Here is an 18,229-nt window from a genome sequence, read left to right as displayed (position 1 = left end):
TCAGCATGGACGCCAGACTAACGTTTAAGCAGCATCTCGAGAGGGTGAGCAATAAGGCAGCAAAAGTCGGTGCTGCACTATCGCGACTAATGCTAAATGTAGGTGGGCCAATGCAAAGTCGAAGGTTACTCCTAGCTAGTGTAACTACATCAATTATGTTATACGGTGCCCCAATATAGGCGGACGCTATGTTGGTGAAGTCCTATGTACGAAAGTTTTCAACAGTTTATAAAAGAAGTGCATTGCGGGTCGCTTCTGCCTACCGAACAGTATCAGAAGATGCAGTGTGCATTATTTAAGTATGCCGCCTATTGACCTTCTAGCAACAGAACGAAAGAATATATACCACGTATTTTTGGCTAAACCAATAGACGACACGGGGAAGTGAATTACTACCTTACGCAGTTTTTGAGCGGACATGGGTGCTTTCGAGCCTACCTACACCGCTTCAAGATAGAGGATAATCCAAATCCTCGCTTCGCTCGAGCAAAATTTAGTAAACTTTCACCCGCGGGAATAATCATCGACTTTACTCCCTCGTTACATAATTTACTACTAATAGCTTCTGAACCATGGAAAAGTACAGGATTCAATATGTTTTGGAAACGCTAAGGAGATAAGTAATTTAAAATTTGATTTATCAAGTCAAACTATTGTATCAACTGAGAATCGAAATAAAAAATCTATTATTTTATACAATAATTTATGTACCTGCATGCTTATGTCCCCAAAAAATTAAAAACAATTACTTGACAGTTTTGTTTGTTTTAGAAAGTTTATTTTTATAGGAAATTTCATTACTTTTATAGAAACTAATAGATTTTGAACAGCACGCGTTGCGCGCCCTAACCTCGAGGACATTTTTAGACTTTCCGATTTAGACGCATGCGCACTACATGAGCCAATAACATATCTTGGCTACGCAATATCCGGTTATGACTTTTTTATGTAGGGTTACATGTATTTCATTAATCGGTATCAACAGTAAAAATATGTAATACTGAAGATAATTCCTAGAGACGACTTTGATACTATTCACTCTGGGCACCACGTACCTAGGAGCCCGTTGCCGTCGCGATATTCGTATTCAGCGACCTCAATAACGCTCGAGTAACGAATTTCGACTAATTATTTTACAAATTTTCATAAAACTTAAGAAGACGACATTAATACTGTCCACCCTGGAAATCAATTACCTTGGAGAACGTTACCGTCGCAATATTCGTGTTCACCGGCCCTTAAAACCTTCGAGTAGCAAAACTTGACTTATTTTCATTAATATATATATATATATATATATATATATATATATATATATATATATATATATATATATATATATATTATTGTTTAAACCTAACAGAGTGTATTTATTTATCCAACCCTTCAACAATATTACTACTGAATTGCAGAAGGGAACTATACCGTGAACTTAATAAATATAAATCAAATCAAATCAAATCTGTCTCGTGCCCGCGCTACTTTACCTCTATCTAATATCCTCACGCCTTGGCGCTCGCCGATACCGCTGGACTATTTTTGCAAGAAGAATGCGTGACGGTCCTTTACTACGTTGTGGCCATCTTACGCGAATTCTCTTGTGTTGCGTAGTTTTTAGGGCCACTCACAATAATGATTTCAAGTAAAACGAATTAACCCATTAACCCATTAAAGCCCATGCTAAGACTGGTTGAGATAGCGACAAACAAACTGTGCTATCCTTTGCATAAGTGAAAAATAAAATATACGTATTTTTTCTTATGTCATTTGCAATTGTTTATAACAAATTATTTAAACAAATAACAAAAAAATTCATAATTTTCAAAATCTGAATGCGGGAATCGATTCTGGAGGTAAAATCGAGACGAAAACCTATATAACACTTTTTTGTCAGAGTTCAATTTGTTATCTTTATGTAGAAATAAACTATTGACAAATAAGTGTTTGCATTCTCTTGCATGGTATGTGGAAATATTCATTTCGCAAATCCTTCCGTGTTAGAGATCACGTTTGAGTGGCGGGCTAACGGTTGAAAACGTTCATACATTGGATCTATTCTTTGAAATAATAATTTCGGAAAACTTTTAGATTTTATTTTGTTCTACATTGGTAACGTCACTGATAATGTCGAGACGGAGAATTAGAGATCTACCAGATTTAGTTGAAGATTCTGATAGTGATGAAGGTCAACATATTGATGTAGCATTCATTCCTAATGAATATGAAAGTTCAAATGGAGATTCAGACGGTGATCCAAATGAAGATACATTATCAAATGAATTACCATTAGGTTCTTACAAACATGTTAAAAGTACATACACAAGTACTCAAAAATTGTTGGAACCGAATCATAAGTACAGTTGGAAAAATGATGCTTTGAATGATATTTCTCCTCATGTCGAGAGCAACTTCAATATTTCACCTATTTCATCATTGCAATCCAAAAATGCTTTGGAGTTGTTTGAGGTTTTCTTTTCGAAATCAATGAAAAACCATATCATTGAAGCCACTTCTGAAAATCATTTTGATTTATGTATGGATGATCTAGAAAAATTCATTACAATCATAATGATTACTATCTTCAATTCTAGAAAAAGTATTCGTGATTACTGGTCAAAAAAGCCAATCCTTCAGTGTCCAGTAATTGCGGAACTTATGTCTAGAAATAATTTCGTTGCCATAAAAAAGAACATACGATTCTATAAACTTCAAGACACTGATCAAAATGATAAAGTCTGGAAGGTTAGAACTCTGTATGATATGTTTCGTGAGAATTGTATGCAATTTGGTTTCTTTGACTATAATTTATCAATAGATGAGATAATGGTAAAATACTTTGGTAGGTTTGGTATCAAGCAATGTATAAGGAATAAACCCATCAGATTTGGAATAAAAGAATGGGCACTCTGTTCTTCTGATGGGTATATATATGATCTTGATATTTACACTGGTAAATCAGGAATCGGTGAACGAAATCCTTTAGTTGCCGTTGGTTTAGGGTCTAGAGTGGTGATAAAGTTACTTTCGACTTTATTAGAAAAAACACAAAGAGAAGAACTGAAAAAATATCATATTTATTTTGACAACTTTTTCACGAACCCAGATCTTATGATACATTTGAAAAAAAATGGTTTATCGGCGACAGGAACTGTTCGGCATAATCGTGTGAAAGTGAAAGTCGAAATGCCAAAAAAAGCTGAAAGAGGATACACTATTTCAATGCATGAAGTGAATTCAAAATTGAATTATATTACAGTTATGGACTCAAAGCCAGTATCGATTCTCTCTTCGAAATATGGGAATGAACCAAAAGTTGAAATGCAGAGATGGCAGGAATCATCGAAAAAATCTATTCTTTTTCCTCATTGTTTCTCTATGTATAATCAACACATGGGTGGCGTCGATCTACATGATCAACACTGTAATGCTTTGATGCCTACAATTCGAAGTAAGAAATGGACATGGTGCCTTGTATTACAACTCATCCAAGCATCCTTAGCAAACGCTACAGTGATTTACAATAAGTTACATCCAGACGAAAAAAAAGGTTCCAAAGATATTGTTCAAGATGTTTGTGAATATTATATTGACAAGTTATCTTCCAAACGTCCCCCCAAACGACAGGAACAGAGTGAACCTTCATCCCAAGAACAAGTGATGAATCATGGAAGTCTTAGGAAATGTGGAATTTCAACATGTCGAACAAGAACAGAATGGTATTGTGAGAAATGTTCTATACCTGTTTGCAAAAGTCATAAAGTAGGACACGGCAATGAACAATAATTCAATCCCACCGAACATATTTACAATAATTCTTGTGAATATTGATGGATAAATACAATAATTAGCTTCATTCTATACGATTTTTTGAAACACTCTCAGGAGGCCGAATGTTTCTTCCTACATTACAATAACTAATTGGCCTCTGACAGAAAAGTGTTATATGGGTTTTCGTCTCAATTTTACCCCCAGAATCGATTTCCGCATTCAGATTTTGAAAATTATGAATTTTTTTGTAATTTGTTTAAATAATTTGTTATAAACAATTGCAAATGACATAAGAAAAAATACGTATGTTTTATTTTTCAGCTATGCAAAGGATGGCACAGTTTGTTTTTTGCTATTCCAGATAGATTTTGCTTGGGACTTGACATGGTCACTTTTTCTCCCCAACATGCAATTGTTTATTCCTACATTACACTAACAAATTGAACTCTGACAAAAAAGTGTTATATAGGTTTTCGTCGCGATTTTACCTCCAGAATCGATTCCCGCATTTAGATTTTGAAAATTATAAATTTTTTTTTTAATTTGTTTAAATAATTTGTTATAAACAATTGCAAATGACATAAGAAAAAATACGTATATTTTATTTTTCACTTATGCAAAGGATAGCACAGTTTGTTTGTCGCTATCTCAACCAGTCTTAGCATGGGCTTTAACATCCTCACTAAATTTAGGTAAATCAAAATCAGTCAGTGTATACCCGTGACTTGTTAAAATAGAATTGATATGTTTCAGTGAGATATTTTCACGTATTTCTTTAGTTAACAATGGACTGTAAAAATATGCTTCTTATTTTTCAAATAATTCTTTAACATTTACTGGGTTATGAAATACGCATATATAACCAAACAGGTTACACAGAGTTTTAGGAAATTCAACCTTAATTGCTTTGTTCAAGCATTCTTCCCATTCGTCATCGGTGGTTATTAATTTTCTAGCGACAACTACTTCATGAAATGTTGCGTATGTAACATTTTCCAATGTTTTTAATTCATTATAAGATTGAGCCCCTTTTACATGTAATAATAATAATCTTTAAAAAAATCTTTCACGATCCTTTGCATTTACAAAGTATATTCTATTTATAATTGGATTTGAAACTCTTTTTCTTGGTGTCCATTTTATGGTTTTTCATTGAAAACGTAAAAATATCGTATATCAACATACAAGTACTGTCTAGCTTGTGGATCGTTTGCATTTAGTTCAAACCATGCAGTCAAAGTTGTGTTTTTATTAATGAACTCTTCTTCTGATCCTTCCTTCAAGATTACAAACTGTTCATTTTTTAAATGTACAGCTAATCTGTAAATTACGTGTGATAAAACGTACATTGCATATTGTAGTAGACGATACATTGCTTCTTGAGGGCTTACATATTTTGTACTTAAACATTGCTTTATTTTATCGTAGTTGAAATTTTTTTCTTCACATTTGTTTTCATTATTACCTTGACTCATTTTTATAAATGCACAATGATGCCTCTTATAACTATATTTAAAGAGCATTAAAGAACATGACACATTAGTTTGTAATCGTGATTGCGAGGCAATTTCATTATCAATGATGTACAGTTGCATATATCTTCTGGCTTTGTTTTCGTCTGGATGTAAGGTATAAATATTGTGAACAATTCGACCACTTATTAGAATAAATTAAGGGCCTTTCCCGAAAAGAGTGTAAAATCTAGCTCCAAAACTTGCAAAGGCAAGTCTATTATTATATTGTCTAATACTATTTAAAAAGTGTTTACTTTCGTTAGTATTTCCAGAAACTAATTCTTTTAAACGTTAAGGATAAGCGATATTGTCAGATAATACAACGTTTCCACTATTACAACAATAAGAAAACTTCTTAGCACATAATATTTCAAATTTGAAATGTTTAGCATTACAGAATTTACATATTTCACTCATGCTACTTAAATCATTCACCATAATTGCTGATTCATCGAAATCGAAATCGAACATGGCATCCAATTTTGTTATTGAAAATTCATTGAAATTTTTAATAGCGTAACCTCTTAATTTTGTATAGTCATTATTATTATCGTATTACTTTTTAATTTTCTTTAGAGCTATAAATATAAATACATATACCTAATCAACCAAGCGACGTCAGGAATGCCCTGCTAGTAATAATATAAGATTCATATTAAAGAAAGTATACTTATATTAAATTCAATTGATTTACAACGAATTATCTGATTCTTATAAACTAACGTGAGAGGGGAAATCCCCCATAGTACCCGTCGAGAGCGCTTTACTCGTTGCATACTAAGTACTAGGAAGATCAGACAAGAGGATGAGATGGATCATTCATCCTAACTCCTAGAGTAGCAGTCAGAGAGCAAGTATTTACGTCTTGCAGCAGCACTGGTGGAAAATTTATGAGTTAAACTAGTCAGATGAATTGTTTCTCACAAATATCAAAAAAACTTGGCAACAACTCGGGAAGCCGAATTTGCATGCGCGCGCATATAACATAACCTTTTGAGGTTATTATGATGCAGTATAATAACACTTATTCAATATAAGATGAAAATGATTTATCAATGAAGGCTTATATTTTTATTGATTATTTTTCAATTAAGTGATATCAAACATTATTCTAAATCTTGGTTATGTTGGTGACTTAAGTTAAATGGGAGTGAGTCTTAGTAGTCGACGTCCAAGTTCATTATTACTATTCCATCTGTGTTATATAAAAGCTAGATATCTGAATTTTTGTATAGATATTCGTTAAACTATTTAGAAATTAGTCACCGTATCAGTTTTTGCATAAATGTCCTGGTTGGAATTGTCAGCTCGAGGGCTATGAGAAATTTTGGATTTGGCGGATGACATTTCTTGTTAGGCTTGTTCCAGAGGATCTAATAATTCTAGCCACTTGTATTTCTGGTTTATAGTGTATGTATATATGTAGAAAGTTATAATAACTTTGCCTTTTTTCTTAATGCATTATTAAGAATTTTGACTTTTAAAAGTTACAAGTAATTTTGAACACGATGACTGATTTTCAAATTTTGTTGCTCAAGATTTCTACCAGGGAGAGTTCCTTATATATGCCTAGGTACACTTTGACATAGTAAATACTATCCGTAACTGCTCGTTTACCTATCAGGTGGGACCGTCGTCTCAGTTCTATAAATTTATATTCTCTAAATACTGATACTCTTAATTTATATTTCACTCAATTAAATAAAATTTATTTCTCTCTGAATAATGAAACTCTGTAAAATGGCTCTAGGCTCGGTCTCTGTCGGAGTGAGAGAGCGTTTGGCATTTGTCCTCCTCTCTTAGGTACTTTCGACTCCTCCGTTGCTCTCACATTGTCTTATGGCCGCAAAACGCAACGTCGGCGTCGCACGTAGGCAACACTTCGCGCGAGGGAAAACTGTTGACAGCCGCAGAATTTTCGACACTTGATCATTTTGTGTCCTTGAATTCTGTGACTAACTTTAATGCAACAAAGTTTGTAGAACGTTCATTTTGAATATATTTAAAAGTTATTTATTTGAATGGAAACGTCGTCACATAACACGCCTACTGCGCCCTCGACTCCCACTCGTGCTCATAACATCACCCTCGCTAGAAAAAATCTATTTTCCCCTCTAGTTGCACCATATACTATTATTTTATGAGTTAATTACACACCCACACAATCAAAATTAATTGTTTTGATCTGGGGTTGAGACACTTATATCCTATAGTATTTTGGCCTGCTGAATCTAGCTGCCAAATCTACGGTCACTTTGACTCTATCAGGTCAGGATCATGGTCATTTCAAGGTCAAATTGAGAAAAAGCTACTTAAACATAATAAAGTACCTTACATATAGGTTTTAGGGGTCGCTGAATCCAAATCCGCGGTCAGTTTGACTCTATCAGGTCAGGATCGAGGTCATTTTAAGGTCAAATTGAGAAACAAATCATTTAAGCAGAGAAAAACATCATAAATTTAGGTTTTAGGGGTCGCTGAATCCAAATCCGCGGTCAGTTTAACTTTATCAGGTCAGGATCAAGGTCATTCCAAGGTCTAATTGAGAAAGAACTATTTAGGCGAAAAAATTCTATACATTTGTACGCTTTTGTACAATCTGTACACATCTGCTCAATTTAAAAAGAGACGTTAAAGCGGGGTAAACCACCATCCATGATTGTCATTTCATTGACTATACATGACAAGCAATTTCTGAATGGATATATAAGATTCAACGTTTCTATTGAATACAAAAATGTTACCGTCGTCATTAGCGTAACCCGATGCACACCACGAGGAGGTTGTACGAGCAGATTTTGTACATCATGTAGCCCTGATAAGGACTGTTTGCTAACGTATATTAACGATGTTTTTAACTTATATATGTCAAAATTTTATAAATTTAAGAACTAACTTTAGAGTTTATGTAAGCGTCTTTTACTCATTTTCTTTTTTGGTGCTGTAACGAGTTCTCTTTTCTTCAAATGGCTAAAATGGCGAAGGACTTTAAAAAATTGGGATGTTTAATGAATTTAAAATTGCATTTCCTGCATTCCCATCTAGATAAATTTCCAGAAAATCTTTAGCGAGGAGACTTTAGCGAAGAGCAGGGCGAACGCTTTCACCAAGACATAAAGGTGATGGAAACTCGTTATATACGTTAGTAAACAGCCCTTATCAGGGCTACATGATGTACAAAATCCGCTCGTGCAACCTCCGCGTGGTGTACATCGGGTTACGCTAATGACGACGGTAACATTTTTTTATTCAATAGAAACGTTGAATCTTATAAAATAAATAGATATATATCCATTCAGAAATTGCTTATCATGTATGGTCAGTGAAATGACAATCATGGATGGTGGTTTACCCCGCTTTAACGTCTCTTTTGAAATTGAGCAGATGTGTACAGATTGTACAAAAGCGTACAAATGTATAGAATTTTTTCGCCTAAATAGTTCTTTCTCAATTAGACCTTGGGATGACCTTGATCCTGACCTGATAATGTCAAACTTAGCGCGGATTTGGATTCAGCGACCCCTAAAACCTATATGTATGGTACTTTATTATGATTAAATTGAAAAACAAAATCTCGAGTTTTTGACATTCCCGTCCGCCATATTGGATCCGCCATCTTAAATTTTCAAAATCTGACCTCGGATTCGGATTCAGCGCGGCTCGGGACCCTATGAAATATAAACAGTTTCCCCGCACCATAGCTGTAACGCTTATGTGCACGAAAGGGTTAAGTAGCTTTTTCTCGATTTGACCTTGAAATGACCTTGATCCTGACCTGATAGAGTCAAACTGACCGCAGATTTGGATTCAGCAGGCCAAAATACTATAGGATATAAGTGTCTCAACCCCAGATCAAAACAACTAATTTTGGTTGTGTGGCTTTTTTATTCTTACTATTTTGTACTTGGCTAACGTATTATAGCCAAGACTAATATAGCTGAAAGTAAATTTTATGTTTGTATTTTATTTTAGGATTTTCACTTAAACAGATGTATTACTGTTTAAGTTACTCTGCTTATCTAGAATCTTCTCTAAGACGTAGTGTCCTTGAAATATTCTAGTATGACAAAAATTTTATAGTACAACTGATTTCAAAGGACTTATTGCCTGTAATAGTATTATGTACTATAAGAAAGTAAAAATGAGCAGCGATTTCTAAGTCTTTTGTCCTTGACTAACGTATTGTATTCATACCTGAAAAGAAGTTTATGTTTGCATTCGTTTAAAAAGGTGTTTAAGATTTTTACTCAAACAGGCGTATTGCTGTTTGAGATACTCGTCTTAACTGGAACTTTCTCCAGAGACGTAGAGTCTCTAGAATTTTCCGTTTGACAAAAAGTTTGTTGTATAGTTAACATTCAGAGGACTTATTGACCCTGAAGTCGTAATACACAGTTGCTAGAAAAGTAAAAGAAAGAGAGATATATATATATATATATATATATATATATATATATATATATATATATATATATATATATATATATATATATATATATTAATATTTAATATAATTTATTGTTCTCTACGTTTATATTTGAAATTTGATTTAATTTAAAATCGCAAGTATAAGGAACTGGATGTATTACTAGCACCTTAACTCGTGTACAAAAATATTGCTCTGACCGAACTCTACTTGAAGAGAGAGCGTATTGCTTTTGTCCGTTCGAGCTGAGGCGCCTTTTATTTCCTGTGGAGTTACTACTGCAGCGAACCACTGCTGTGCGCTTCCCCGTCTAGTGCGCCGGTGCTGCTGCTGCTGCCGCTTCCTTTTCCAGGCCGCCGGCGCTGCTGCTCGCTGATTGGTTCGGCGCTGATCGCTTTTTTGATATATTTCCTTTTCGGGATATTTTTTGTATGCGCATTACTCGGGCGTCGCTAGCATGAGTCGGACCGTTGCAACATAACGAGTGCACGAGAATCAACTCGTTATATGCCCTACCCCTAGACGTTGGTAGCACGGGGTACCAACTCAATCAACTAGTCTCTCTCGACCAAACAAAAATAGAGGGTCTTAGTTAGAATAGTAAAAAAAAATTGTTTTGATTTATTGGATATTTAGTAAAATACTAGATAATCGACAGTTATTGGCCTCCTCGTCCCTATTATCTAATAAGGTAGTTACATAAAAATAAAAAAAAAATTGGTAACGAAATAAACGAAAATCAAAGGCGTATTTTAGTTCTGCCTGTCTCTGGGGCGCAAACACCGAAGCGATGTTTCAGTCAGCGCTGACGCTACCTTCTTAGAATTTCGGGGTCTGCCCCTGCGCTTCAGGACTACCGAAGTTAGAATTTGTGGTGCAGTGCCCGCAGTCGCCTCTGTCGACAGCGCAGGTTGAGAGATCGTTGCGTGTTCGTCTTTCTTGTGAGAGGTCGGCGGTTCTGGCGCTGTACTGTCTACATCTTGCGGTTCTGGTGCGTCCTCTGGAAACTGCTCTTCGTCGTGGCATGGCTTTAAATCGCACACGGCAACTTTACCTACATCGGCTTCTTGTTCTGTTTGGGGCTTATAAGAGTTCATTCCAACGCGAGGCCGCTTTCGAATTTTTGAGGGCATTAGGCCAAATGTCGTCTAATTGTTCTATGCGAGCCTGCCAATCATGGTGGTTTGGGATTTCTTTGAGGTAATTGAGGAAGGCTGGACTAGAGCGAGTCGCTTCGTGAATAACGGTATTGTACGCGAACGCGAACTCTGGTATGTGCTCGTCCCTAGTGGTATGCTTGGTTTCAATGAACGCGGCGATCATATTTTTGATAGTGCGATTTACTCGCTCGGTTGGGTTTGACTTCGGCGAATAAGGAGCGCACGTGTCGTAGTACATCCCATGTGCTTCCAAAAAGTTATCGACGAGTTTGTTCTTAAAAGGAGTACCATTATCTGATAAGAATCGGTCGGGAATTCCGAATCTTAAGAAAATCCGCTGATTTAGTTCACGCTAGTTGGTTTTTGCATTAGCCTTTCTAATTGGTATGCATTCGATCCATCTTGTAAATAGGTCAATGAAAATTAACAAATGATCGTGTCCCTGAGTTGACCGGGGGACAGGTCCCATACTGTCGCCTGCTACTATTTTCCAGGGGCGCGTTACGACATGTATGCCTATGAGTCCTGCAGGAGAAAGTTGCTCAACTTTGACTTGCTAGCAAACTTGGCAGCTTCTACCGAAATTAGCTGTATCTTTGTATAGATTCGGCCAGTAGTACCGGAGTGCTGCTCTTTGATGAGTCTTAAACCTCCCGAAATGTCCGGAGATGGGCTCATCGTGGCACTCCGCGAGGATCCGCTCGCGCTGTTTGCGAGGTACTACGAGCTTCCAAACATCCTCAACTTGTCCCAATAAGTCATCTACTGTCGGGTCGGGGCGATAATGGTAAAGCCGTCCGCCGGTGATCTTCCAAAATCTTTCAAATCTTCCAGGTTGTCCTTCCTTTTGCGATGCACGATGTCAAAGTCATAGGACTGTAGGCGCAGAGACCAACGGCCTTATTTTCCATTTGAATGTTTTAAGTTTTGTAGCCACACAAGGCTATGGTGGTCTGTCACACCTGTGAAGTGGTAGCCTTCGATGTAGGGTCTGAATTTTCGATAGACCAAATCACGCTGAGGCATCCTCGCTCTGTCACCGATAGCCTTGACTCGAAAAGCAGAGTACGCGCTCCTCGTCATCAATGCGCTGCAAGAGAACGCTTCTAAGCCCTGTATCGCTGGCATCACATTCGACAATAAACGGAGCACCGAAGTCAGGCCTTGCTAAAACTGGGGCGGTTTCAATTAGCGCTTTTACTTGCTCAAAAGTTGCCCATTGTTCGTCTTTCCACTCGTATTTAACATTCTTACAGGTGAGCGCAGTGAGCGGTTCACATAGCGTGGCAAAGTCTTCTAAAAATTTTCGTTACCATGGTGCCATCTCAAGAAACCTACGCAGCTGCTTGAGATTCTTGGGGGCTGGGTACTCTACAATAGGATGGACTCGTTCGGGATCAGGGCGGCAGCCTTCGCAATTCACGAGCATGCCGAGGTAGCGCACTTCGGACATACAAATTTTGGACTTCTTGCGGTTTATGGTCAGACCAGCTTCGTTTATCCGCTTCAGGATTAAAGTAAGCCATTTGATGTGAACTGAGAAAGTATCAGTCGCAATGATAATATCGTCTAAGTATGCGAAAGCAATTGACTCCATTTCCGGGGTGATCAATTTGTCAGCCAGCATCTGGAAAGTAGCCGGTCCGCCTGCCAGGCCGTACGGCATCCTGACGAATTCGAATAAGCCAAGTCCAGGTACAGTGAAAGCTGTAATCGGAATGGATCGCTCGGTAAGGGGTATCTGTAAAAATGCTCAGGAGCAATCTAGCACGGTTATATATCTCGCATGCTGTATTTTTCCCAATATCATATCCATACAAGGAAGCGGGTATGCAGATATTTTTGATACAGCGTTGACTTTTCGGTAGTCGACGCAGAATCGAAAGCTGCCGTCGGACTTCCGTACCATAACTACTGGACTTGACCAATTACTCTTAGATCTTCAGATTATTCCCGCATGCATGCATCGCTTCGATTCCAAGGGAGGCAAGCGATAAAAACTCTTCAGCACGTACAGACGAGAGGACGGCCGGCATCTCAACATCTGTGCCTTTGAGATGCAGCTTATTTGTTACTGGGTCAAGCATCGCCGAAAATGCCCAAACAAAGTCTGCACCCAAGGTGCATTCAGTATCGATTTCGCTCAAAATAAGAACGTCGATCAAATGTGTTAGTCCTCCTACCGTGAAGGGTAACTTGACACTACCGATTATAGGAACGTAATGACCGCCGACTGCTCTAGCTCCTCCGGTGCCCACATGGGGTCGGACGCGCCTATTTAATGAAGCCGCAAGGGATATTCTTGTGGGGCCGAGGACGATGCCCGAGGCTCCGGTGTCGTAGAGTCCTCTGCATTTATATTAGCCAACCTCCACAGCTAGCAACCACCGTTGGTACTTCTCTACTAAAGCGCTGGCTACAGTATCTACATCGCAAGACGACTCCACATCGGTCGAGTTAATCATTGCTAGCGGTGAGTCGCTCGCCGTGCCGTGCAGTGTTTGCGGTTGCTCTAGAGCGATAGGGACCTTATCTACTCGCTCTCCTTCTCGTGTTTGACGGCTAAAAAATTATAACAAATCACGTACTCGATCATAATTTTTCAAAGTCAGTGAATAATTACGTTAATTTTTGTAAGAGACATAATATATTTATGATTCCTTGACTTTAGTAGAAATATTTCTTCTCTTTAAAAAATGAAGCATTTTATACGTGATTCTGATTGGTTGCTGGTTGGTTGCCTAGGCAACGAGATCAGAACCGCGCTTTAAATTCATAACCCTCAAAACAGTCATAACTCATAACCCTGGTAGAAATGTTTGAGGTGTTTAAAATGAAATGTGGAAACCTTGATAACAGATAAAATATATGTAATATAACTAGCAAGAAATTTTAGTAAAAATTAATCATTACCAAGAGTGTGTAGTATTACAACATGTGTATTGAAAAGTGGCACCCTAACCCTATTTGAAGTAGTAATAAAATGTGTGAGAATTATTTAGTTTTTTTTTGAAATGTCATTGAGAAGTTCAATTAAAAGAATAAAAAGTTTGAAGATACCGTGTCTCTGTGCCCAACGTCGCCCTCGGTGAGGTTTGAGAGGTGAATTTAAAGAAAAGTTCAGTATCCGAGTCAGTAAGTTTAAGTCTATCATTATACAATGCTCTTCGAATTGTAAAAAGGCTACTAGACATGTTACCTAGAAATATGTAACCTAGATGGATCTGATTTAACTGTTGTCGTTCATATTTTCACATCCAGGCTCATGCGAATTTTTTAATTGAGCAGGTCAAATTTTACTCATAACCAGTTACGCAGAAACTACTATCTTTATCACATTGTATTTCTGGTTTCTAACACATTTTTACATGGAGAAAGTAATAAGTATTTTAGTTTTTTTGTCAAGGCATTAATTAGAATGTTGACTTTTAACAGTTGTGAGAGATTTTGAGACCGATACCTGTTTCTCCATTTTTGCATTTTTTCTCATTCGGAAACTAACAGGTCTAGGGAGCTCATATTTTGCATATAGATTTCTTTTGTGATTGTGAAAAGATATTTAAAGTTGAATCGACCTTAACTGAAAAACTTCTGATTTCGACTCCGACACTGATGTGAATGCAAACCCATATTATACAACTAAATAATTATCATGGGTGTTGTAGTCGAACACAAAAGTTTTTCAGTTAAGGTCGATTCAACTTTAAATATCTTTTCACAATCACAAAAGAAATCTATATGCAAAATATGAGCTCCCTAGACCTGTTAGTTTCCGAATGAGAAAAAATGCAAAAATGGAGAAACAGGTATCGGTCTCAAAATCTCTCACAACTGTTAAAAGTCAACATTCTAATTAATGCCTTGACAAAAAAGCTAAAATACTTATCACTTTTTTCATGTAAAAATACACTGGAAACCAGAAATATAATGTGCTAGAAATGGTAGTTTCTGTGTAACTGTCTACAAGCAAAATTTTATACTCTAAATTAAAAAATTCATATGGGTCTCGATGTGAAAATATGAATGAAAACAGTTAAATCATAATCATGTAGGTTACATGTTTTCTAGGTAGCATAGTAAGTATCTGTGTAAAATTTTAGTTGTATAGCTTTTTTATAATGCAAATAAATGGCATTGGAATGATAGACAAACCCACTGACTCTTATACTGAACTTTTCTTCAAATTCACTATTCAAACCAATGATGACGACATTGAGCACTATTAATATATTTATTAAAAAATAGTTTTGAGGGATTTAGTAACATGTTACAGGCTTATAAAATATTAGCAGACGTTAGTGTGCCGCCCAACACTTATAATAGATTTTCTACCAGTGTTATTTGACAGAGATAGAATCAAGAGCGCGCCTTCATTCCTAGTGTAACAATAAAATCAAGTTTTATGATTTTTTTGCGATGATCCAAGTGACGCAATTTATTTCTATAAGCAAACATGTATTTAAATAATTTATCACTAAGATTCGAATTTTTAGTCAATGATGGACATTAAGGAACAATATTCTCCTACGGTGACTTTTTTTTATTTTGATGTTTGCTACCTCTGTGATTTTTTTAGGAATGCTCCAAGCAATTCATAAGCTTTGCCACAGGCTTTAAATATGATTTTTAATCATTTTAGCACATATTTATGGATATCTTCATTTTTAGCCAAAGATACAGGACCTTTGCCATTCTAGGACCCATGCAGGAACTGTTGCACTATAAAATGGTATCTCTATGAATTTTTGGTGGTCGTAGTCCGGATCGAACTCTTACTTTCACCAATATTAAGGTTTAAATGGCTTATAAGATAGATAACACACACACGCGCGCACACACACACACACACACACACATATATATATATATATATATATATATATATATATATATATATATATATATATATATATATGTGTGTGTGTGTGTGTGTGTGTGTGCGAGAGACTTTAAGGCTATTTTTATTGAAAAAGTGAGAAAATTTTACAAGAAGAAGTCTGTTTATGTCTAGTGAAAAATGCTTTCCTGAGGAGCTATGAATTAATTAAATTGTAGAGTAGTGTGCGTTTTTGTAAATTGTTTATCAATTATTAATAGATACAGTCCTGTTAGGTACATCTGACTTTTATTCCTCGTAGCCTTTTTATATCTTTGTTAAACAAAATATATTGAGGGTACAAACTTTTACAACAATACAAAAATTAGCAACATTACATTCTCTATAAATAACTTATGTTTGATCTTTGTTATACGTTATTTTGTTATATTAAACAATTTTTATTGATATATTTAAATATTTATAATTAATTTAATTACAGGATGAAGAAGTTGTTAAACCCAAACAAGCAAAAAGAAGAAAGAAAGTGAACGCAGTAGGTTCAGATAGTGATTAAAAAATCTTTTCAAACATGATGGTGACGTTTTGACACATGTACAGGCGACTGTTTTTCTATTTTATTATTGATATTTATAAAAGAAACTAAAATGCTTAAAATAAATTTTAATAAAAATGTCGTAACAGCTGAATATCCATTATATTTTATAATCATCATTGTAGAAAAGTTTTGACACGTGCATGAGAAATAATTTTTCTGTTTTCTTATTTCTATTGAAAAATATAAATAATGTAATAGAACTAAATATTTTGAAACAGAACCAGGCTAGATTAGTGAGCGAGTTCTAAGAGACTTTCGAAGTTAGGGTTGGAAAGGGAGTGAAGGGTGCACTTATAAACATAGTTACAACCCACTAACACCCATACTATTATTAGGTGATTTTGAGCCGTTTCTACTCCCTGTAATGGTTTTCCCGCCACGGACGCTGCTCGTGTGTACCAGTAGCTGGAGAGGAAATTTTACCCTACGGACTCTAGGCATCGACAGATAGGTATGTGAGGATCGGCAGTCTCACTACCTCATATGAATATCGGATAACCCACTTAAGAACAAGGACCTACTATCCTGATCCTCAAAAAGGCCTAAGGAGGTGCCCATGTGTATAAGGAATTTCTGCCTGTAAGACGGGACCTATGAAACCTATACCTGCATAAAGAGCGCAAAAAATATAAGTTAAAAAAATATTAACTCTTTAAACCCCACAGAATATATAAAAAAACTAAATCAAAATGTTACCCCTAGAAGGCGAAAAATGTTAAAATACCGAGTGTGTGTACATTTTGGTTAAACAGGTTATGTAATAGAAATAAATGTTATATATTATATTTTATAACGAAATAGCATGCAACAACTGCTAATAACATAAATAACAGTATAATGCAACAAAATGAGCATGTATTAATTTTCTTTGTTTTTCTTGTTCGACGAAAGGCAACTTCTTTAACTTAATCTTTGTTATCAAATTCTCACATTGGCAGGCAAACATGTAACTACCTATTTTGTCTACTACATATTTCAACCATAAAATTGAATAAAAATTATAAAAATAAAACCGTGCGTATACAGACATCATAAAGGTGATAAAGAGAAAAAACTTGTATGATTATATGTATCGATAGTGTAAAGTACGTAGTTTTAACTTATCATCTAATGTATGATTATAGAGGTAGTATTAGTGGGTTCGAACAATTTCTAGGCTCGTTATGTTGAGAAAACATGTAGATTTGCAGTCAATAATTGGATTACAGAAATAGAAATAAAAAATTCCTTATCATTAACATAATAGGTCCATCCAAATATACTGTATTGTCTTGCCTTAAAACTGTGGGAATATGTTCCTGAAGTGTTCCAAGGATCTCATGAATTATTTCAAAATTTTTTCATAAATATTCTTCGAGTTACAGTGGGTTAAGTCGTAGGTAATCTAAGCATTTTTTGCATTTTTAAAAGGTAAAAGGTAAATATTAACTGTTACGTCCGGGCGGCCACAGAGCGAATACTCGCACGCTAGAAATAATTACGTTCTCCGAGTCGATAAGACCTTTTATTTAGCACAGTCCGCTCACGCGATACCGCCTAGGGAAAAGGTAAAGAAGCGCGCGATTTGACCGGTAGCTCGACTGACGGTGCGGTAATGATAGCTCACGGAGTAACAAAGACTCAGATTGACTTCCAAATATATTGAAATGGTTAAGTTACGACACTATGAACTGACACAATAACGTTGCATGCGACACTGACATTAACGTATATATAACGATAAGGAGAAACGACTTACTTTGAAAGTGTTGGCTTGTAGTTACCGACTGGCTCGGCTCACTTTCGTTCTGGCGCTGTAGCTTGTCTCGAGGGGCGCGGAGTTTCGAATGAAATAATCATAATGTCGCTGATTTGTCTTGTCGCGTTCTGCGTTGCCGACCGTCGTTCGCCGGCCTCTGTTATGCCTACCGTGTAACATCCCCAGTT

At 36.1% G+C, this 18,229-nt stretch overlaps 1 protein-coding gene across 1 annotated transcript in view; it reads left to right on the top strand.

Annotated features, from left to right (window-relative positions):
* LOC100116508 (integrator complex subunit 3) overlaps positions 1-16,396 on the top strand; it is a 61,917-nt gene extending 45,521 nt beyond the window's left edge. The window contains exon 3 of the mRNA XM_031925579.1: positions 16,187-16,396. Within this exon, the coding sequence (XP_031781439.1) occupies positions 16,187-16,261 (75 nt within the window). The 3' untranslated portion in view covers positions 16,262-16,396. The remainder of the gene's footprint in view (positions 1-16,186) is intronic.
* Positions 16,397-18,229: the final 1,833 nt, after the last annotated feature.

The sequence above is a fragment of the Nasonia vitripennis genome (genome assembly GCF_009193385.2).
Source record: "Nasonia vitripennis strain AsymCx chromosome 3 unlocalized genomic scaffold, Nvit_psr_1.1 chr3_random0001, whole genome shotgun sequence".
Taxonomy (NCBI): Eukaryota; Metazoa; Arthropoda; class Insecta; order Hymenoptera; family Pteromalidae; genus Nasonia; species Nasonia vitripennis.
The sequence above is the reverse complement of the archived record's forward strand: the minus strand, read 5'-3'. Positions and strand labels throughout refer to the sequence as shown.